Source organism: Hipposideros armiger, unplaced genomic scaffold, assembly GCF_001890085.2.
Source record: "Hipposideros armiger isolate ML-2016 unplaced genomic scaffold, ASM189008v1 scaffold_63, whole genome shotgun sequence".
Classification (NCBI taxonomy): domain Eukaryota; kingdom Metazoa; phylum Chordata; class Mammalia; order Chiroptera; family Hipposideridae; genus Hipposideros; species Hipposideros armiger.
In genome coordinates, this window is record NW_017731413.1 from 40,080 (window position 1) to 64,741 (window position 24,662).

The following is a 24,662-nucleotide window of genomic DNA, read 5'->3' on the forward strand; positions in this document are numbered from 1 at the left end:
GAATTTGTGCGGGGAAAAAGAAAAACATTCCGGTCAAAGATACCCGAAGCAGCTGGGATTTTTGGTAATTTATCTAACAGAATGGGCTTAAACAAGCAAACAAAAGCAGTCCCAACATACCTGCAGATGAACTGTGTCCTCTCAAGTGTGGAGAAGTCACAGGGGACACTCTGAGAGGTCCAGGCTAGCCTGAACTAGCTATTTTTGGAATGAGCTTGGCGGCCAGTTTCCCCATGTGACAAAGGCCGCATCTTCCCCAGCATGTATTGTCATTGTTGGAGCACACAAAGCAACAGATCAAGCAAACACTATCATGACAGAGCATGCTACTAACCTGCTCATGAACTTGTACCGGCGGGGCAGGTAATAGATTTTTCTCCTGGAAGAACAGCAAAAATGAAGCCAGTCGAGAAGAAAACCCATCGTCAGTTACAGTTTGAACTAGCAAGGAAGGAAAGGAGATTGAAGATAGAAGCCTGTAAGAGGTGAAGAAGAAAAAACTAAAAAGAGATTAACAGTGAGAAATGTAGTGGGGACATCGGGCATGCATTTTTGAGTCATGCAATCTTATGAACCAGCTTCCCATTGATATTTCTTCCTCTCCTCATTACCATCATTTTTAGGGTAGCCACTTGCCTACAAAACCTCGACAGGGTGATGATTTGGAGCAATCGGTATTTGTATGAGTTCAGCTGAGATCAGCTTTTTTTCAGGAATGCAGAGATGGTGCTGGCAATGCACATAATTTAATGGGACACTATTAAATTAACCAACACGTATACAGCACTTTAAGTTTGCAGAACATGTCTCTCGTTTGATATAGGCAGGGGAAATATAAAAATATAGAATTTTACAACCAGTATGAGAAGAACACTACTAACTAGTCAGTATCAACATCCAGCTGTAAATAACCACACCAGGGCATGCAGCCTCAACAGTGGCCCTGAGTATAGGGGAATTAAAGAGGTAAACCAAGGAATCCTGGAATTTTTTAAAAATCAAACTTAATAAGGATCTGGCCTACTTCTGTATCTGCAATTTTTAATATTAAAAATGAAAATTCTGGGTGTAGTTTGAATGAAGAGACCATGTGCTAGATGCCTTATTAAAATGCAAACTCCCTTTCCATATTTTGGGCTTCAACCAATGGAGCAGTCATGAAACTGAGGCCCTTTGTATGTATTCTGTTACTGAGCTCTCTCACTTTTGGAAAATGGGAAGTTTATACACCGAAACTCATTTTTCCTATCTGTGAAAACTTAAAAGCATAACCATGTTTTTGGCAAGCAAAACTACAGAGACAATACAAAGATCAGTGGTTGCAAGTGGTTTGGGTTGGTGGGGGAGTAAGGGGGCAGAGATGAATAGCTGGAGTACAAGGAATTTTTTTAGGGCAGTGAAAATATTCTAGGTGATGCCTTACTGGTAGGTACATGACATAATGGATTTGTCAAAACCCACAGACCTGTACAAAACAAAGAATGAACCCTAAAGTAAACTATGGACTTTAGTTAATAATAATGTATTAAAATTGGTCTATGAATTATAAAAAACATACCACACTAATGCAAGGTGTTAATAATAAGGAAATTGAGTGGGGTGAGAGGGGGTATGTGGGAATACTCTGTACTATCTACTCAATTTTCTGTAAACCTAAAAAATGCACTAAAAATAGACTTAATTTAAGAGGAAAACTTCTATCCATGGACATACAGGGATTCAAGCAGGTTTTACTGGCAATTTCCCACAAGAAACCTATAATTCAGCTTCTTTTAAACATTGTAGGAATAACAATCCAAGGAGACTAAACCTGGGATTCAGAAGTGCAGTCTGCAGAAAATGATAAATACAGATAAGATTATATGGGGGTGTTTACAGTCAGGCAAATTGATATGATAGTTGTACGTTTTGTTGAAATGATATGGCAGGGCAGTTCCTCCTCTGGAAATGCATATACCTCCTTAGGTAGAGTTATTGGTCTGAAACGTTGGATGAGATGATAGCATAAATTGGAAATGCATCAGGGCGCATCAGGTGGAACTACATTCAGGTGAAAGCATATCAATATTAATGAGGCCTATCAGGGTCCATACATTAACAGTATTTTCTCCTAAAAGTGTTGGCCTGCAGGAATGCCTACATTTAGAAAGAAGATTATTATTCATAGTTATTATGGTTTTCATTTTCTTGCTTGGACCACATTCTCTTAATGCTGCATAAGAAACGTCCTACTGCTGCTGCAGACAGCACTTTTCTGCGAGGTAATGGGCCTGCAGAATTGTGAGGTATGACGAAGCCAGGCCCTTCATACAGGAAACCCTTCCAGGGACTAGGGGAGCTTGCTGTCCATTAACATTGCCCGAGTTTCCACCATCTGCTCAGGTTCTTGCCTCCAGATAGATGTATGTTCCGGCAGAAGGTTTTATGAGATTTCTACTGGGGGGGGGGCTGGGGGCATCAATTTCACTAAATTTCACTACCTTACTTTTATCACAAGGTAGAATTTGGTCTTTGTTGGCCAGAAGATGTTGATCTGATATATGACTCTGTCTAAGCATGTTTTGTAGTGGTCCTTATGTGTGACTTATTATTAATCCATATTAGATAGTTATAGCATTGATTACTGGCTTTAATTAATTATGAATTATAGTATAATAATTTTCAATAAAAACTAAATTGATATTCCTTCTCTCTCTTAGTGATAAATATACATGTTTTAAATCCCTGCATTCTTAGATTTCCTTTGTAACATTTGAAATACAAAAAAATAAATCCAAAGATTAGAACTGTGTTTATCTCCATTCTTTTGAGAAAGTTGCCTTGAGTCAAATAGATGCGAGAAATCATAGCCTCTGTTTCGACTGAATATTAGACCATGAAGGCCAACAAACAAAGAAAATAATATGCACCAGGGACATATATTACTGGCCTCGGAATGGAAATGGCCCTTCTCTAAATGTGTCCCTAGCTCCTCTCCATCCCTAAAAATGTAGCTGATTCTTTGTCTCTATTACTTTCCACAGCTCATTAAGAGGTATATTTTAGAATTGGCACCAGTTCGCCTATTTCCTGTTGTCTGACTTGACCTTATTGGCAAATTGCGAACCAAAAGTATGCAGTTCGTGAGTCCCTTTGGAACTGTCCTTGGTACTAAATTCCTCCACTTCCTCCAGGAGATTCCATTACGGACTACCCACATATCTGGCAATTATAATGTCAGGTTTAATACTTTATTTTATTTCCATCTAGCAAATGAAGATCACTTTTCCTTAATCTATAGGGAAAATAAGAACAGTCACTGTGAGATGAAGGGAAATTCATCCTTTTAAACAACTAAGCAAGCCACACAAAGCAGTTTCCATTCCTCTTGGAATAAATATCAATGCTTGGGTTTGAACACTACTCACAAACTGAGTTTTTAAAATTTAAAAATAGGCTACTTTTAGCAATAGAGCATGCTTTCATGAAATTTGTTGAGCTTGTTTCTATGGAAGCAGATTTTAATGATTTTCTAGAAGGGACCTGTCTGTTAAGGACCATGAATATTGCCTGGTACTACTGATGCCTGGAATCTGGCCCTTCAAAGCAGCAGTACTCAAGGCTCTGAAAAATGGCACTTTGGAAATGAACATGTCACTTGGAAAATTCTTTCTCACAGGCACTTGAAATATCTACCTGCTAAGGAATGAATTAGCCAAAAATTTCACAAAAAGCCATGAAATCATTATTGACTAAGAAGACTTATTGAGCTTCTTAAACATTCGAAGGATTGTCTTCTCTAATAGCATTGCCCTTCATTTCAGTTTCATTTGTTCAGAGAGAGGAGCGCAATAGGTTTACAGCGAAGCAGCAGAGAGAGTAGGGAAAATATATTGACACCTACCTGAAAGGCATTCTTACATTCATTTGTTCTGCATATCTTCCAAGCACTTCCCATGGGGCATGCAACTTCACAAAGATAATGTCACTATTTATTAGAGAGGACTGAAACAGAAAAAAGAAACTAAATTGAAAATCACATCCAAGTCTCTCTCCTATGGTTTAAATTGAGTTGGAAGTTAGAAAGCATGAACTTGTATGGAGTTTAAGTTTGGGGCATTCTTCCATCATAAGCTGGGCCACTGTATGTGTATATATTCATTCAACAAATATACCACTGTTGCAGGCCCTAGAGACCCAGCTGTGAACAGGAGAGCTATGAATGGCATTTACATTCTGTAAAAATATATTTTAAAAAGAGAGGCAAAAAAGTTAAAAAAGAGAGTGATACATTCAGGTAGTGATGCATGTTCTGAAGATAACACAGTAACGGGAAAAATAATTATGGGGTAGGGTGGGGCACACACTGTTTTGGAGAAGAGGTCGAGGTAAGGCCTCTCTGAGGAGGGGCTACGTGAGCTGGGATTTAAAAAAGGAGCCAGATGGGTAAAGACCGTGGGATGAGTGTTCTGGGTGCAAAGGCCCTAAGCTGGGAAATTGCTTGGTATTTCCTACATTTGAGGGGCAGAAGGAGAGTAGAGTAGCTGCGGTGTATTTATCATGAAGCTTGGCACGAGAAGACGCTGGAAAAGTGAGCAGGGGCCAGAGGGCACTGCTTCACAGGCCACAACAAGACAGCTGGAATTTACTCTAATGTCACTAGCAAGCCATTTGGACTCAGGTTTTCAAAGACCACTCTGGCTGCTGTGTGGAGAATCAACTGTAAGGGAGCGATGCAGTGAGAGCCCAGAGACGGAGAGGTGCTCTCAATCTTCCAGGACAAAGAAAGGCGGCGGTGGTGGTGGAGATGGGGGGACCTAAGAGATGTGACATTTAAATCTGGGTCAGGAACAGGCAGAGCTTTTTCAAAGGACCGTGTTCTTTGGACCCAAACCTTTGCCTCCTGTGGGGCTTTTTATCAACACAGAACTTAGGGAAGTAAAACTAGGACTTCACACCCTGATAACCACCCAACAGGTTTTGGTCTATGTCTCTGGCCAAAAGGACACTGCCAATGAGATTTCCTTTGGAAGTCATTTCCCAGAGGGAGGGCTGGGTTGTGGAAAGAGGCAGAAGAAAGATGAGAGAACAGTGAGCCAAATGAGTTTAATTTAGCAACATGACCGATGATTTATCCATCTCTTTCTCACACAGGGTCATTCTGGACTGCATGTCATTTAGACTTTTATAGTTCAAGAATGTGGACAGATATGTTAGGCTTTTTTGGCTGAACACTCCTTATAATAGTATTTAGAAACAATCCAATGTTTGTACACAGCAGACAAAACTAGAAGCTCAGCATTAGGCTCTAGCTGGGGTAAATTTGTGCTACAGGGAATTGTTTTTCAATTATAGATGATGTATAATTGTCATCATTTCTCATATTCTCATTCAGGGCTTTCTTGCTGGCTTATAAATACTGTACTTAATTCCCTAAGAACGCCTCAAGATATTATAAAAGTCAAAGTAGGGTCAACTACCATGTTCTCAGGGACTCTGGTGGTGCTGAATTTCCCATGGCGAAGAGGGCCAGGGCCGAAACCCACAACGTTGGGAGGGGCACCCTCTGATATTGCTCTGAAAAATCAAACGTTCTGGTAGCTCAAGCTGAAATGAGGTTTTTACTTTCAGGTTCAGGACAAGCAGAAACCCCCTGAGGACAAGGGATGTTTCTGTTATTCATGGTTGATTCCTCTGAGCCTAACCAATATTTGTGTAATTCGGGAATACGGTCAAAGTGAGTCCTGGCCCAGGTGAAAGCTGTGTGTCCTGTGAAGCAGGAAGTGACTGTTGCTGAAGTCACTCTTCGAGGCAAGACACCAAGTTACTGTGAATGAGGCAACCATCCAGGGAACGGACAAGCCAGTAACCACTGAAGATGTGGTGGCCAGTGCTGTGTCTCTGCACACGTTGCTTCTCTGTTTAGTAAGCTATTACATTAGGTCCTCCCTGCATAGGGTACTTAGAGCTAAGCAGCCAGGGGGGATGAGCTCACGGGTGGCAATGACTGTCCAGAATATACAAAAACAGAGCACACACACAAAGCTCTCCATCCTGTCCAATCCATGTCTGCAAATGCACTGATGCCCTGATCTGAGAAGGTCTCACAGCTGATCAGTCAAGCATTTCTGTGCTCTAGAAAAGATTGTCTCTTGTTTTTCAATATATAGTACAGCTTTTCAAGTTATAAAGCAGAACAAAGACTATATTTGCTAAGAATGGGTCTTCTGTTTATATTAAAAGATATACTTCAGAGTCTGGGAAGGCTTTGTGGCTTCCTTACTTGGAAATTTTAATTGTGATAATGGAATCCATTAAATTCACCTAGCTTTCCCACAAGATTCTACGCCCTCACAGTTGTACCTCTCTCCTCTAGGAGAGAAATAGTAAAAATGTGCAACGAGAAAGACAATATGGGAATATGACTGATTCACAGAATCTGACTGACTCACAGTCAACCAAACTTTGATTTAGAGCACAATACAATCCTAGAATATACTCTCTTCGTGGAATTACTGTGATTGCTAGTGTTACAGAAAATAACCACCTAGTGGAATAACAATTATTCTGTAGATCCCCATGAACCTAAGAAACATTATTTCTTAGGTATATTTCACTGAAGGCATCTTTTAAATGCCACATTTCTGTGTGTGGAAAAGCCAACTTCATTATCTGAACACATAGTGAGTCAACTAAACTTCCAATCACAACCATTTTCTGCATAAAATCACAGCTGTTTTGATTCATTCAGCATGATAAAAATGATACGTTTTTTTCTTATTATTTCAGTTATAATAATGATAAGACCATCGCTTTATGATTATTATTTTTTAGAGCTTTGTAATTTTGGATGCACTTTCACACATCACCTCACTTTACTCCCACACAAGCCTTGTGAGAGAGGCTTCCCTTGCATTGCTCATAGGAAGGGGACAGACAAGGTCAAGCAACTTGCTCACAGCCGAGCTGCATGTTTATCCGGGATCCACATCCCTTGACCCTGTTGTGAACTTTACCTACTAAACTCTGAGGTTTGAATAAACTCATGGCTTTGTATGGGCTGGAGATGCACAATTTCTGAATTGTTCCTTTATCAGACTATACAAACTAATCTGAAAGGAATGTCCTAATTTAGAAAACAGAGTAACAAAAACCAAGAGCAAAAGGAAGCTACTAATGAACTGAGATTTGATTTGAGGCTATTAAGAGTTATTTTGATAAACTTGAGAAAAATGTAACCTGAATCCCCTTGAATGATGATGAATGTCTATTCATAGGTCTTGTGTGTGTGTGTGTATGTGCGTGTGTCTGTGTGCACACATGCGCCCATGCGTGTGTCTCTGTGTATTAGGCTTACAATTTATATTCAGTTTTTCAAGGGGGAACTGAACTTTTCAGCCCAGAAAAATAAATGTGAAACAGATGATTGCTAATTATATGGCTAATGGATCACTCTTTCCTCCAATGCTGAATGATTATGCTTCACTGTCTAAATAGGTTTTCCCTCATTATTAAGTATTCTTTTCCACATAAATCCTAGTGTGCAAATGTCAATGAGAAATTAAAATGACTTTTTTGAAACCTAGAGTTATTTCATTAATACACTGCAATAAAACTCCCTTAGGTTAGAACCTTGGTGAGAAGAAAAATGCCCATTTAGAGGAGTCTGGAAAACATCTTTAGAAGAATAAAGGAGGAATTCAATAGTAGCATGGAAGCTACTGGAATAGAAAGAGCTATGATTCACAGAAAACATTCCTTCTCTTTTTTTCTTTTTATTCAACAAGAACCTATTGAACACCTTCCATGCACCAGATGCTAGGGATGCAAAGATATAGAAATCATGGTCCTTGCCTTGGTATGTCTCAATGTATTGGGTTGTCAGAAAAGTCAGGACACATTTTTGCAACAAAAAACAGAAAAAAATACGTCATGACTTTTCCAACAACCCAACAGTAATAGAAGGTGAGACAAGGTGATAGTTAGGAAAAGAAGAAATACCATGCTATTATCTAATCTAAGCAATCCATCTCTCAAAGACATGTATTCAGGTATACACATCTCTGCATCTCATGACCCTTGACATCACTGCCAAGAAGGGGACACTAAAGGATAAATAAGTTCAGGGGCAGGGACATGGAGAAAGATCATAAGTTCATGTTTGAAAGTGTTAAGGTCAAGATACCCATGAGGAGATGGCTTGTGGGGAGTTAGATAAATGAGTCTGGCGCTCAGGAGAGCAGCCTGGGACGGAGATACAGAGTAAGTGTGGCCGGGATATAGACAATATCAAAATCCACAGTATTGGATGAGGACACTCTGGGAGCAAACATAGGTCCATAGGCAGCTGAATTACAGAGGTTAGTTAGAAATGCAGACTCTGAGGTTGGACTGCAAATAGTCCTATGTCTACCTCTTACCATCACTGGGCTCTTGGGCAAACTATTGAACCTCTCTATGCCTCAGTTTGTTCAACTGTAAAATGGGAAATGATGGCAATACCAGGGGTGCCAAAAACATGTACACACATTTTAAGAGATGTTTTCTATGTATGACTTTTTGAAGTTGAATTGAATTATAGTATATATAATGTATATATAATGTATATATAATGTATATATAATGTATAGTATGATGCACTCAAAAGATGGCATTAATCAAACGAATGCTAGCGTCACCATGTGACAAGTAGGACAGTCAAAGAAAATGGCGGAAGCACAGCTGTCGTTGGAGGAGCACAAGACCATTTTGAAGTGGTATTTGAAATTAAAGAACACTGTGGAAGTACAACAACAATGGGGGCCTGAGTATGCAACAGACCCTCCAATGCACCTAACAACTACATGCATTTGTGAAGAGTTTGAGACTCATGGTCCTGTGTGTGATGTGCACAAGGGAAGATCTGGGAGGCCTCGCACAGCAACAAGTCCTGCTTCTTCTGCTGTGGTGTTGAAACAGTTTACATGCTTGCCACAGAAGGCTACCAAACAGTGTTCGCCATACTCAGAGGTGTCTGGATGCTGATGGCAACCACTTTGAGCACCTCTTGTAGTTGCAGAAGTCAAACGTGACTCGTATTCATCTTTTGTGATCAGTATATATTGAGTATTACACTTTTAATAGTTTTTTTCCTTTCTTAAAATGTGTATACACTGTTTTGGCACCTTCTGTATCTATGTATTGGATTGTATTAAATGACATAATACAGGTAAGATGCTCACAGTACATCTAAAAACATGTTAGTCGTCATTATCTCCAAGAAGGGCAGCACCATATTGGTGGTGGTGGTGGTGAGAACGCAGCACTCATCCAAGTTATGACCTGGGAAGGTGACAAATAAGGAACCGATACCTGGGAAGGGTTTTCCAGTCTTTGATTACAAGGCTAACCTAGAAGAAACTCTGAGAGTCAAGTCCCCAAGTCCTGGCTCCTGTCCCTCCACAGCACCGGACATCTGCTACATGCTCCTCTAAAGACATTCATTTCTTCAACAACATTCAACAGACTGAGTCCCTACCCCCATGGACTTCAAGTTCTACTGGGGACCCAGACCCTCAGTCAACACACCTTTCTGATGGCATGCTCAGAAGAAGAATAAAGAAGGGTAAGGAAAGAGAAAGTAATGGTGAGAGGATATGCTATTTTAGATAGAGTAGTGTGGACAGGATTTTTGATACGGTGACATGTGAGCAGAAATCCAAAGAAAGTGCAGAGAGATAGGCTCTTTCCTTATTGAGGGAGAGAGCATTCCAGGCAGTGAGAAGAGACAAAGGCAAAGGGTCCCAGGTATAAATATGCGTGACATTTTCACTTACAGAGGACGAAGGGTCAAACCAGGGTAGTTTCTTGCAACTGTTCTATATCCCTCAGGCAATTACCTGGGTATCACTTGCTCATCTCTATGCTGTTAGTAAAACAAAGGAAATCCCTAAAATGCTGGGGCAAAAAAGAAGATATTAATTTCCAACTGGGAAGTCAGACAGGCCTCTTGGCCAAAGAAAATAGGAGCAGTAGAGGTGGGAGCACTTACATAGCACGTGCTACACACTGGGGAGTGTTTTAGGGCTTTCACATGCACTAAATAACCTAATCTTCACACAAGCCCAGTGAAGCAGGCATCATCATTACCCTAATCTATTACAGACAAGAAACTGAAGCACAGAGAGACTGGGCAACAGTGGCTAAGATCACACAGCGAGTAAGGAGGGAACCCAGATTGTCACAAAGACGGCTGGGCTTCAGAACTGCTGGTCCACAAGGGGAAAGCTGGGGCCAATGGAAATATACTTTCTCCTGGATTCAATTCCACTGCCATTTTGTTTTTTGGAAAAATGCTGAGTGACATAATGGAATCCAGGATACAATGCATACATAATTTCCCCTATATCCTAAAATGAAGGTAGAGCCAGTGGTAAAAAGAAGCTTGAAGCCTAGTCCTGCCCTTCACTACCTGTGTGTTTCTGGGCATGTTACTTAGCTCATGGGCCTCAGTTTCCTCATTTTTAAAATGGGGATAATAATACCCGACTTGCAGAGTTGTTCTGAGGCTGACATAGTTGCACAGTAGGGGGTTCAGTAAGTAAGAATTTCCTTCTTTCTCCCATAGTTACTGAATACTCAAGTGGGCATCTCCCTAGCCTGTTGCTGATGCTAGAATTTCTTGGTGGATGTGGGATGTAGTCTCTGAAACTGATGGAGAGATGTACATTTCTGAAGGACTATAGGGCTTGAAGTAATTGCTAAGCAATTTCAACTCCTCTCAGCGGGGCTGCCACCTAACCAGCTGTGTGTCACTGGGTAAATGACTTGTGCTTTTCAGCTTCAGTTTCCTCTGAAAAATGAGGGCATACGTCTCTAAAAAGACTTTTACATTTTTAAATCCTTGATTTCCTTAGGGACACATCAGAAATGTGAGTGTATTATAGTTCAAAAAAGCTCTTCAGCTGATTTTGATGCAATTCTCTCTCCACAATTCACACACACACGCACACGCACGCACACACGCACACACGCATGCATACACACACACACACGCGCGTGCACACACGCGCACACACACAGTCACCTACACTAACTGTCCCTGGTGGAGAGAAGCCTGGGAGGCACCCTATGTTCCTAAATAATCACATGTTGATTCTCACATGTTGAATCACATGTCGCATCAGCGACAGGAAATAAAGAGGGTGCCAAAAACATGTACACACATTTTAAGAAAGAAAACTGTATTAAAATTGTAGTACTTAATATATCCCGATAACAAAAGATGAATACAAGTCACGTTTGACTTCTGCAGTTACAAGAGGTGCTCAAAATGGCTACCATCATCATCCAGACACTTCTGATTACGGCGAACTACTGCTTGAGCAAACGTTGACCAAAGTGTCCACTTGTATACATTTTTGGGGGCACCCCTGGTAGATATGTAAATGGCCACTCACTACGGCTTAGATCTTTAAAGGAGGGTTCCCTGCGGACTCCACCCAGGCCCTTTTCTCATCTACCTGTTCTCCCTGGGAGATCTCATCCCTTCCCAATGGCTTCAGATGTCACCTATTGTCTGATGTCTCCCAGATTCGTAACTTTTCCCCAAGCCTTTCTTCCAAGTTGCAGGTTAGCACATTCAATGGTCGACATGGTATCTGCCCTCAGCAGTCTCACTGACATATCAGACTGAAAAGTGTCTAAAATGAATCTGTTTCTCTGGCAAAACTGTTCCTCAGTGCCCCCAGATTTGGGAAATGAAACAACCATCCACCCAGCTGCTAAAGTCCAGAGTTGCCTTTGACTTTTCTTTTTTTTAACTTACCCCATATCCATTTAGTCACCATGTCTTACTCCTACATTGCTCTCAAATTCATCCACTTCTCTCCATCTCCACTGCCACCATCCTCCTGTAAGCCACCATCTTTTATCTCCTTGAAGAATGCAACAGCCCTATCGCTGGGCTCCCTCCAATTCCATTCTTGCCTTGTATATTCCCACTGACATCAGAGACGTCTTTAAAAAGTGATGTGACCTATGGCTTCCCATGGCTGTCTCGAAAATCACTAAAATGGCCAATGCATGATCTGGCCACTCCCTTATCTTGTACCACTGGGTTCCAGTCACAAGGGCCTTCTTTCTTTTTTCCCAACTGTCAAACTCCTGAAAGTCTCAGGATTTTCTCATATGCTGTTTTCTCTGCCCGGTAAATCCTCCTCTGTCAGGTCCCAAGTTATACAGTGAGCAGAATTCTAAAGCCTGCAAGATTCCCACCCACCCCGTATACACGTCCAAATAACCACCTCTTCTTGAGTGTGGTCAGAACCTATGACTATGAGGGAATAGCACTCCTGTGATTGGGGTACTGATCTGCTGACTTTGAGTTAACCAAAAGAGAGCTTACATTGGATTGGCCCGAACTAATCAGGTGAGTCCTTAAAAGAGAGCCTCCATGTCAGAGAGATTCCTCTGCCGGTTTTGAAGAAGTGAGCTACTGTGTTGTGAGAGGGTCCGTGAGGGCAAGAAATCATGAGTGGCCTCTAGGAGCTGAGAACAGTCCCTGGTTGGCAACCAGCAAGAAATTGGGACCTCAGTCCAACCACAAGGAACTAAATTCTGCAAACAACTATGAAAAAGATCTTAAACTCCAGAAAGGAATACAGTTTAGCTGACACCTGATGGTAGCCTTATGGGGACCTGATTAGAAGATTCAGTTGAGTTGCACCCACACTCCTGACCCATAGAAACTATGAGATCATAAACATATGTTGTTTTAAACCTCTGAGTTTGAGGAAATCTCTTATGCAGCAATGTAAAACTAATGTAGGTCATATTTCAGTTAATTCTGTAATGTGTATTTCACTAATGTCTCTAGGAGACTTACAGCTTCTCTGCAGCTGTATCCCCAGCACCCAGTGTGTTACTAAGCACTTGGTCATTGAGAATGAATATTTCCCAAGTTAACTGATGAGCATCTTGAGACCTAGACTCTGAGTAGCTTTCTGACATTATTGATTAGCTTGTTAAAACACCATTATTAGACAGAAAAATTTCATCTTCTTGCCACTACAAAGGTTTCAATATGGTTTACATTTATGAGAGGCTCAATGAAGCACTCCTCTATACACCAAACAGGAGAGGACTAATGCTGAGCTGCTAAGCACAAGTTTTCAAATACAGTAATACCTTGGTTTGCGAGCATAATTCATTCTGGAAACAAACCACTCGTATTGCAAGACATTGCTCATTTACCAAGTTAAAATGTATTAGAAATGTTTGCTCGTCCTGCGACACAGTCACAAACCAAGTTATTCACAATCCAAGGTTTTGCTGTATTTTATTAAGTGAACGTTGATATAACTTGGTCACTCTGCATCAACACTGGTGATCCCTGCATCAAGCCTAGGAAAATTACTGCATCAGGATAGCTGAAAAAACTCAACATGTGGTGTATCAGTTGGGATGGGCTAAGTTAGGCTGCAATAAGGAATAGCTCCAAATATCAGTGACTTAATAAGAGCTGTACTGTCAATTTGGTAGCTACTAGCCACATGTGACTATTAAATACTTTAAATATACCATATTCCCCTGTGTATAAGACGTACCATTTTTCGAAAAATTTGGGGTCTCAAAACTGGGTGCATCCTACAGTGGTTGTATGAGCACAAAAACAAGTGCGAGACCTCTACATCAACTATGAAGTGGACTCCCCAAAAGGACATGGGTCCATCTGGCCCCCTAAGAAATACTTACAACATTATAGATTATATTCCTCGGACTGTCTTTTTCTATCCCTGAGGCCATATTACAATTACCAATTTGTATTGCCTGACCACCGCATTGTATTTCTGAAACTGATGTTGAATAATACTGTATGTCAACTATAATTATATATATACATATAGTCTCGGGACATGGAGTAGAGAGCGGGAATGGATTCAATGGAATTGTAATAGATAAGCATGATATCAGGGGTGGGAGGGCAATAGATGGGGGGAGGGGGGTTGTTACCTGGTGAGGGTGAAAAGGGTAACTATTGTATTGTTCTGTACACCTGAAACTAACAATAAAAAAAATTTTAAAAAAACAAACAAACAAACAAAAACAAGTGCAAGAAAAGCGGGAAATGCAAGTAAAAAAAAAAACTACAACCACTGTATAAGACGCACTCAATTTTTAGACCCCAAATTTTCAAAAAAGGTGTGTCTTATACATGGGGAAATATGGGTAGCTAATCCAAACTGAGATGCGCTGATTGTGGAAAATATCTACTAGAGTTTGAAGATTTAGACTGTCTGAAAACAATGTAAAGTACCTCCTTAATTTCTATTTTACATGTTTCAGTGATGATAATTTAGACCTATAGGATTAAATAAGACATATTAAAATTAATTTAATCTTTTACTTTTTATATGTGCTACCAGAAAATTTAAAATGACATTATTTCTATTGGCTGGTGTGCTAGGATAAAGGTTTATTTCTTATTTGTGCTACATGTCCATTGCAGCTCAGCTCACTGTAGTGATTGGGATTCATGCTGATCAGTCAACTGTGTCAGAGGACAGGCAGAGCTCAGATGGGCTCATCAGGACACATGCCACTTCTGCACCTTGACTATTATAAGAAGTGGTTATAGGGACCCATTTGTCTACAAGGTAACCAAGAAGAGAAATTATGTTTGATAAGTAGTGCTAATTAATGCGCACTGCTGTAGCATACTCTTCTCCATCACCTACTCAGGGTGACAGATTTATTGTGTAAAGCAAATGTCTTCTCTTCCTCACAACATAACCACTCATAAAGCCATTCAACAAATGCCTAACGATAACTCGACTACATCCTAGGCATTATGTTGGCCCCTAGGGATATGGAGAAGGCTACGACATGGTCCTGGACCTCAGGGAACTCACAATTCAACAGAGCAACTATTATAACATCTACAAATAATCCCGATGACTATGAACAGAAGTTGCTCTAATGTCCTCTGGGGTACCAGGAGAGAAAACGCCCCCTCTGTGGATGCCCCCTCCATGCAGTAATAAATCTGTCCTCAGAACTAAGCAATGCCAATTCTGACCCCTACAATTCCGAAAGTTCTTTCACTTGTTACAGATCATCTTCACATCTCCTTATTCCTTCAAGGTGGCCTATTAGATAAGTTGAGCTTAGGGACAACTACATCATCACACTTAAGCTTCATATCATCACAAATCATCAGCCCCCTGATAACTAAAAATAGTTCTGACCCAATCAATAACCCACGTATCATTTACGCCCTTTGAGAGCTGCAGCAATCAACAGCCATGAAGTAAGCATGACCCAGAAAGGACAGATGAGCAGGATGTCTGCTGCCGGTGAAGAAGTAATTTAACTTTGGAAATACTTTCTAATGCTCTTGGAAAGGTTCTGACATCCCTCCTAGGCATAGTCTATTTATCTCTTGGTGGAATGCTGATCAGGGTTGGAGAATACAGTAACAGGGTAGGGAGCAATATAGCGTACACTGTGCTTTTGACCTAAAGGTTATAAAAAAGCTGTCAAGAAACAGGGCTCACATGATTTCTGATAACAGAGAAATGCAGCTGATAGATTACACAACTCATATTAGTTCCTCATTGGTATAATGATGCTGTAACAACTTTGCTTACTTTATAAGGCTAGGCCATATATATGCATATACATGATAACTATATATATTATTGGGTAATATTATATAGTAATATATTATTATACATAATTACATTAGATCATTATATATTAGATATTAAATATATTAATATGTAATATTTTCTTTGAAACCATGTTTTGTAAGTGTCATGAGTGAGTCCCTGGCATCTGGTTCTCCTCTCCTTCACAGCACACGGAAGTCTAAGCTTCCTGGCCCACTGTACCAGGCTGGAGGCAGGTGATGAGCTCTGGCCATTGAGCTAGAGCAGAAGTCTTGAAGACTGGTGCTGATTTACCTCTCCTTGCCACACAGACAGGTGTCTGGAGGAAGTTTATGGAATGCTGGGTCCCTGGTACCTACAGTAGCAGTCCCCTTCTCTCTGCCCCTGCTATTCTGAGATCAAGACCTAATTCCTGTTGCCTTAAGGCTCAGATGGCAAAGTCTTGAGTGACATGTAAAATCATGTAAAGATCTGCGTGGAACGTCATGAGATCACAGGGAGATAGAGATATAGAAAGAAAGGGGACCCAGGACCAAGTGTTAGAACGCTCTAACAGTTGGAGATCAAACAGAAGAAGAGAAGCAAAGGAGATGGAGAAAAGACCAATAAAGATGGGAGAAATCCAGGGGAGCATGACATGTCTCCTGAGTCAAGAAAAGAATGTTTTTATGGATAAATGTTTTCAGATTTTGGGGGTAGATACCCAGAAGAGAAATCGCTGAGTCATATGGTAGCTCTATTCTTAATTTTTTGAAGAACCTCCATACTGTCAGGATGGAGTAAATTGGATGCACCAATTTACATTCCCTATGTCCACTGCAGCATTGTTCACCATGGCCAAGACATGGAAACAATCAAAGTGTCCTTCGACAGATGATTGGCTAAACAAGACGTGGTATATATACACAATGGAATTATTACTTGGCCATAAGAAAAGATGAAATGGTGCCATTTGTGGCTACATGGATGGCTCTTGGGATTATTATGCTAAGAGAAGTATGTCAGACAGAAAAGTTGAAAGCCATATGACTTCACTCATACGTGGGATATAAAACTGAAAGCAACAAAGGAACAAGACAAACAAGTAAAGAAACAAAACTCACAGACACAAACAATAGTTTAGTGATTACTAGACGGTAAGGGTGTAGAAGAGGGAAAAGGGGGTCAAATATCTGGTGACAGAAGAACTGACTGGGTGGTGAACACACAATGCAATATAGAGATGATATAGAATTGTACACTTGAAAACTATAAAATTTTAGTAACCAGTGTCACTCCAGTAAATGTAATAAATTTTTCTTTTTTTTTAAAAAAAGAATGCTTTTCAAGGGAGGAAAAAGCCACCCTGTAGATGAATACTGCTGATGAGGCGAATAAGATAAGAGGGATGGCATGACCACTGGATTTGTTGATAGGTGACCTTTATAAAAGCAGTTACTGTGGAATGCTGAGGGAGAAAGCCTGGACCAAATTGAAAAGAGATTGGTAGACCAGGAAATGGAGACAATGATGCCAGGCAAATCTTTCAAGGTTTTTCTGTGAAGCGGAGAAGAGAAATGGGGTAGTCGCTGGAGGAGAACATGGGGGTCAAAGCATCTGTCTTTTTAAGATGAGTTACAGAAGCCTGTATAATGATTGAGCAGAGAGGAAAAACTGATAACGCAGGAGAGAGAGGGGACAATGACAGAAGCCAAGTCCTTAAGAAGGTGAAAGGGGATGGGATTCAGCACATATTATATAATAGGAGGGCTCCCAGGAGAGCAGCAGACACTCACTCCATGCATAGTGACAAAGGGAAGGTAGAGAGTGTGGGGACAGTCACAGAATATTGTGTCCAATTGCTTCTATGCTCTACCAGAGTGGGCAAGGTTATCAGCAAAGCCTGTGTGTGCTTGGGGATGGGGTGGTACAGATAAAGGAGTGGGGAGCATTGGCGGGTAAAAAGAAAGTATGAAATAACAGTTGGCCAACTTCCTCACCTATTCTTCTTTAGTCAGATGTCGCCTTCAAAGAGCCCCCTCCCCAATGCCCAATTTAAAATGGCTAAACCTTCACCCACCAGTATTCTCAGATGCTGTTCTACTGTCTCCTTTGCCATATGCTTATCACCTGCTAACATACCATGCCATTTACTTATTTATCATGTTTACTGTTCACTGCTTCCTTCCTTAGAATGTGTCACAGGATAAGGGCTCTTTGTTCACCCATGTATTCCAAGTGCCTAGAATTGTGCCAAGCACTATATATATTTAGTGAATGAAGTTTTTAAAACGAATGAATGAAAGGAGGAGGTAAGGAAAGGGAAGGGAAGGTGGGAACGGGGATGAAATAAGTTCATTGTTATGGTGGGGGAGCAGCAAACCTACTAGGCTCACTGGGTGTTCTCTGGTCCTCTTCTAAGACAGTGGGCATGATTTAAAGTGAACCTGTCTGCATGTTCTGCTAGCAACATTCAACCACTCAGGTACAGGCACAAAGAAGGTGGTGTTTAACCAAGGTCAAGGCTTTGTCATGCAAAAAAGCCAAATAAATAAAGGAATGAGAGAATTCGGGTGCTTGTAAATGAGCGGTCATAATGATAGACTATCAAATTGAAACTAAGTAATGAAGGAAATAAAATGATGATGAAAAAAGTGGCAGGGGGTACAATGAATCAGCGAGTTCATTATCATATTCAATGTACTTCCCAGTGACATTTTGGAATATTTAAACCTATTCAAAGCAAGTTTCAGTTCCAAGTATTTAAGGGTTTACTTAGAACTCTCCTTCCCTATAGAGGCTTCATTTTAAAGGGAGATGAAGGCAGAGCGTTGCTAAATCTAAATAGGGAAAGAAACGGAAAATCACAAACTAAAATTCAGTCCTTACTTGCTGATTGTTTGTCTTTGTTTTGCCAACCAAATAGAACTCTGTGTGACAGAAAGAATCAAGAACAGTGGGTTTTCATTCTACTGGTGTTTATACAGAGAACGGCAGGGTGGGCATCAGGCACCTCACACAACACGTATCCATGAGTCACCAAATGAAGGACTAGATTTCAGAGGACCCACAGGTACTTATTAGAGTCTGAAATACTGAACCAAGGCAGCAGCAAATGAATGCCAAAATGATTTACTGCCGTGCAATCCAAAATAATATCCTGGCTAAACCCAGGAACCCACAGACTGTGGGGGAGGAGAGGCCTCAAGAGGGGACCTAATGCATTTCTGAAACACTAATGGACATGAGGTCTCACCGTGTGTCATTTTCTTTCCCGCCCACTGGACTGCTCAGGTCAAGGAAAATTGTGTGCAGGACAGCTTCATTCTTCTGCCTGCTCTATTCCCAGCCTTCCATAAAGCTCTTTTTAATTTCAGCAATATGTAGAAAAAGTCAGAATGAAGAATGGAGGTAAAAGACAAGAACTCCAGTGAGCAATAAACACCATCATCTTGGAAGACCATCATGATCTTGGTTAAGTTTGCAGGTAATAGCTGGTGTAGTTGGTTTAGGGAAACCCTTGGCCTGAAAGAAATCCAGCAACGAGATGGCTTGATTTAAATAGAAGTACAATGGGATGGATTTGGTTGCAAATAAGCTAAATGATATTAGGTTAGATCACCTTGTAAAGAAATGAGTAAAAAAAAAAAATGCTTATCTGACGAGTACCATTCCAGTCATGAAGTCCTAGGAGAACAATTATAGCTGACAAATTACATTCATGGGAAATTGATGAGTGAGCATCAACAATGTGGAAGTCAAGAGGAAATGATGAGCCAGGCACTGTACTGGGCTGTGTGGAGAGAGCCGTGAGGTCCTCGTGGGATTCCCACTCCAACTGGAGAAGCAGAGATGCACAGAGGAGCTGTGATGCCTCCATCAGAGGTTACTGCCCCTTGGCTCATAATGTTTCCAGTCCGGAATGCCACGCCCTGCTACCTTTCTGCTTGGTGAATACCTATTCTTCCTTTACAACTCACGTCACTTCCTCTAACCTTCCTGAAACCTCTGGGCAGAGTCTGAAGTTCCCTCAGGGCTTCTACAGAAACTCTTCAGGCTGTATTGTGATCACCCCTTTCATGTCTGTCTTCATGGCTAGTTCACGAGCTCCTCAAACAGGCTGTATTATCCAAAGACGGCCCTGACGAGAGCTTTCTCCCACATGTCTTCTAGAACCTTGCCACTGTCCAGCAAGAGGTGGAATCGGTGTCCCTTCCCTTTGATCCTGCCTCTGCCCGTGGACTACAGCAGAAGAAACACTGCTGAGTCTAGGTCATAAAAACGCACCACTGTCTTGTTCTGCTGGAACTCAGCCATGTCATGAGGAAGCCCAAGGCAGAGGGGCCTCAGAGAAGCCTATGGAGAGGTCCGTGTGGAAAGGAACCAAGGCCCACAGCCCACAGGCCTGGCTGAGCGCTCAGCTGAGAGCCAGCACCAACTTTCCAACTACGTGAGCAGCCATCTTGAAAGAGGGCACTCCAGACCCGTAGAAGAGCAGCTCCAGCTGATGCGCCATGAAGCAGAGAAAAGCTGTTTCTGCTGAGTCCTGCTCAATTGCAGATTTGAGAGTAAAAGAAATGACTGTTGTTTTAAGCCGCAAGTTTTGGAGTTGTTATGTAACAGTAGATAGCCAGAGCACTTTCATTTTTGATTCTTCACTGCCTGGCACAGTGCCTGGTATATATAATAGCAGATACTCAGTGTCCATGTGCAGGATGATTGGTGCCCTTAACACCACAGGAGCCACAAGTGGTCAAGAGAAGTTTCCTTTTGTGGGCAGTAGCGGGGAAGGTGTTTTCAGCTTATCTTTCCTTGTTTCTGTCCCTTTTTACTGCATCACCAACACATGAATGTTTCCTTATGTAGGCTTGTGACTCCTACTGTCTGACTCTCAAATTAAAGTTTTGGTCTCCATGAACTTAGCTCTGTTTTGAATTAATGGAACTGTCTAGTGTTAGCATCAGATCAAAGGTGTGGGTGTGGGGGAGGTCCTATGACTGGGCAATTTGCCCAGCCATGCCTACGTAAAACACCAGAAAAAGCTAGTCTACTATCACCTTGAGGTGCCGTGTTAGGGTTCATACCATAAGCTGCGAAACCATTTGGGTATGACAGAGAAGGGGCCAGCATAATTTAATTGAAGGGACAGGTGGCCCAGTCAAATCTGTTAGGAGGAGTGCTGGTGGCTGCCTGTACTTTGTGATGCCAGCTTGGCACCTGTGCTCCCTCCTTCTGACGTCTCCTCCCATATTGAGGGGGAGGAGCTGGGACTACATTTCCCAGAATCCCTTTCCCCATGGGAAGATGAGGGGTGCTCAGGTGAAATCTGGAAGGTGGAAAAGAATAGGCTATTTCTATCCCCAGGTAGGCATCTAGAGATGGTTGTGTAACTTATTTGTGTAAGTTAGAGACAGCTTCAGTTAAGCTTTGTGAGAATCATCTATCTGCGCCATAGTCAGCAATGCTTGAGATTCCCTCGTGGCTTCCAGGCCAGCTTCCAGGGCCCACTGCTAGGGCACTTCAGGAAGTAGTGGAGGCGACTTCCTGTCCTTCACTCCCCAGCTTTTAGCAGTGGTGTAGGCCTCTGTATTAAACACTCCATTCTTGGAAGACACAAAGTAGCTTGTCTTCTTGCAGAGCCCTAAGCAGGGGAGCCGAGCAGTTAAAAGCACGAGGTAAGATTCTCAAAGCAGAAACTTTGGTGTATGTGTACACAAAAGTGCGGAAGACCACCAAAGAGTAGCATCAAAAGAGGTGGAAGTCAACTGATCAACTGATCAATGGCAAAGGACAAGTTAGGGAGAGGATTTACAACCAGGTTAGGTCTCCCCAAAGGTCCTAGCACTGCTCACACACTTAGCTTGCCCCAGCTCTGTGCCCAGGGAGAGGTCATAGATACAAACACCACAGCCAGTCTTCCCCACCCACTGCTTCAGCCAAATCCAGCGGGTTTACCTCCTCCCATCCTGCACCTACTCTGTCCCCCGACCCCATTCTGTTGTTCCACTTATTCTTCCTACCCTCGTCCCAGCCCACACCTGGGAAAATGCGAGGCAAACATAACTCCAACACTGAGAGAACTCCACACTGCTTTACAGAGTTGGACTTAAGAGTGCAAATTCCAATGTCACTTTGCTTAGGGAACCCATTATTTTAGAGACTTTCCTGAATTCCTGGAATAAAACAGTGATTCACTCCCAGTATTCCTGCACATTCTGTCCACAGCCCTCATCACACCTGACAGGTTTGTTTATTTAATGCCATTCTGTCCTCAGTAACAGTAGACACTCATTACATATTTGATGAATGAATGAAAAATGACTCCATCTAGAAGGGGAATCATCTGGTACCATCAATTGCTCATAAACTATGCCTAAGACACAACAGGAAGTGAGTTAAGCCTCTGGCCCCTGCCTCAAGGGACACTGCTGCATCACTCCTTTTGCAACTAAAGTATATCGGGCCTGGTTAGTAAACTTCAGCTTACCATTCGTCCGTGTCAAATTTTTCATTTCTAAGAACTACAAGCAGACCATGGATTTACAGTTGTGTGGACTGCTTCAAAGTTTTGAAATTTCTCCATCGCCTTCATAAAAAATTAGTGACCCCTAGTATATACTTTGAGTAATTTTTAGCAATTTAACATAACATGTAGTAAAAGCAACAGGAACAAAAATAGCACCAGAGAGAAAGGACTTCAGTTCCTTTCATAGCTCTAACAATGTGGTGCCTACATTTGGCACATAATAAATGATGATAATGCAAAATGTGTTTTATATCAGACAAGTTCCACTTAGACCACTGAGAAGATCTTTCAGATTAATTAAGTTTCAGTTTGCGGGATGGTAATAACAGTTCATTACATCACTTCAGTTCTTCAGTTGTGCCTTGTCTAACAGTTATTTTTCCCCTTAATGCTGTGCTATCTTGAGTGAAGGAATATGCATGAGTCATATGAAATATGTATTGATTTAGAATAATCCTTTGAGTAAATCAGTTCAAGATAACTTTGTACTGGTCATCTTGACCTGGCAACAGAAATGTTTTCATTAAACTTTGTCTTACTAAACAAGCAAAAGCAGTTGACGCATTAATAATTAGGCCCTCAGATCTTTAACCAGTCTCAAAAATTAGAGCCAAAAGTAAGGGGGATGTGGGGTGGGGAGAGGGAGACAGAGACAAAAGAGAATGCTACCCCCACCCCCCACCCCCAATTTGATGAAGCTGCTTTAAGAAGATGGACCAGTGAGAATAGGGCCCATTTTCTGATGGACTGATGTAGGGCAGTGGTAGGTGGCACCAAAAAGGACTGAGTCCTACCTACCAGACACAGGCCAATGACCCTCAGTCCAAGAGGTGACAAGGTTAAATGAGGAATCAGGGCGACCAGTGGTTGAAACCATTCTCTTCTTTATCAATACCAACAACAAGCATTTATTGAGCACTTAATATGTGCTACACTCTTCTAAGCACGTTCTAATGTATTAATTCATTTTATCCTCATAAGAGCCCCACCAGTTAAGATTACCTGCTATTTAATAAATGAAGAAACTGAGGCACAGAGAGGTTAAAAGCCTTTACCTAGTAGTTGACATAGTAAGTGATGAAATGTAAATGGATCTAAATTCCAGCTGTCTGGCTTGAAAGGCCAATCTTAACTTACCCTACCCTTCCTCTCAAATACATAAGCCTCTTTTCTGATTCAAGAGTCTGATGTTAAGCGTGCCTTAATCAGCTTGTCCACATGAATGAAAGGATGGAATAGCTGCCTTCAATCCCTCTAGCTTCCTCATGGACAATGCAACACACTACGTAATGTTGGGTCAAAGGGTCTAACTCAGTAGTTCTCAACCAGGGATAATGTATGCAGGGGCACACACACACTCATTCACAAACTCACATGCCCTGAAGACATATGGCAATGCTTCGAGATATTTTTGGTTGTCATGACTTGGGGGGAGTGCTACTGGCATCTAGCGCGTAGAGGCCAGGGATGCTGCTAAACACACTATAATACGCAGGACAGCCCTTCACAGAAAAGACTTATCCAGCCCAAAACGTGAACAGTGCTGAGGTTGAGAAACTGTGGGACTGAATTGATTGATGTTAACCACACACAGCCATGGAAATCAGCTAGTCACAATCTCTTGTAGCAAAGTCAAAATTCCATACACTAAGGACTGGGTTAAGTCTTCAGGGTGTAAAAACCAGCATGACAGTTTCTGCCCTCAAAGTGATTATACCAGCCACGTGGAATGTTTGGCCCTAACACGTAGTACACTAAACTTAGAGGGGAAACAGGATAAATTAAAGCAGAATAAATGCCTGTGTGTACTTGTCCTTTCTTCAATTTCATCAAGGACCCCGTGAATTCGCTGATTGCTGGGAACTCCAGGTGGGCCCTTGGAAACCACGGATTTGCGGCCTCTCTACTCCGAACTTGGTATCAGTGGTAGTGAATGCTGATAATGCCCAGCCTGGAAGGTGAGCTGCCATGAGTGCTGGAGAACCACCATCTGCGAAACAGGGGCAAGCGCCCACTTCCATCATCACCTCACAGACCTCAGCCAATGACTGCCTGACACGGGACCCTTGCTTTAAAGGTGATCCAGCTGTGTGATGTGCTGTCTGCTCCCGAGATTGCCTGTTGGATCAGAGAACGCATTCTCGGCTTTGCTTCTGTCCCCTGCCCTCTTCCACTTCCTTCACTCCCCTTTCGCCTGAGGGCCCTGCACCCATCAACAACCTTAGCCAGAACCCTTGCCTCAGGCTCTGCTTCTGCTCAGGAAGTTCAACCTAAGATTTCACTTTTAAAAAAACAGCCACTGCAAGCGTGTGTCAATAATGGTAACTCTTGAAAGACAGTGTTATGGTCTGAATGTTTGTGGCCCCCAAAATTCAGAAGTTGAAACCCTAACCTCCCAGTGTGATGGTATTAGGAGGCGGGGCCTCTGGGAGGTGTTAAGGTCATGAGGGTGGTGCTCTCACAGAGGGGATTTGTGCTCTTATAGAAGAGACCCCAGTGACCTAGTTCACCCCTTCTACTGCATGAGG

The 24,662-nt window shown here is 41.8% G+C and overlaps 1 protein-coding gene across 1 annotated transcript in view; it reads right to left on the bottom strand.

The window, feature by feature from the left end:
• ANO4 (anoctamin 4) overlaps positions 1-24,662 on the bottom strand; it is a 282,890-nt gene that overhangs the window by 22,129 nt on the left and 236,099 nt on the right. Inside the window, exons 8-9 of the mRNA XM_019641684.1 lie at positions 3,884-3,984; positions 335-379 (exon numbers count right to left, since the gene is read on the bottom strand). Coding sequence (XP_019497229.1) covers positions 335-379; positions 3,884-3,984 — 146 coding nt within the window. The remainder of the gene's footprint in view (positions 1-334; positions 380-3,883; positions 3,985-24,662) is intronic.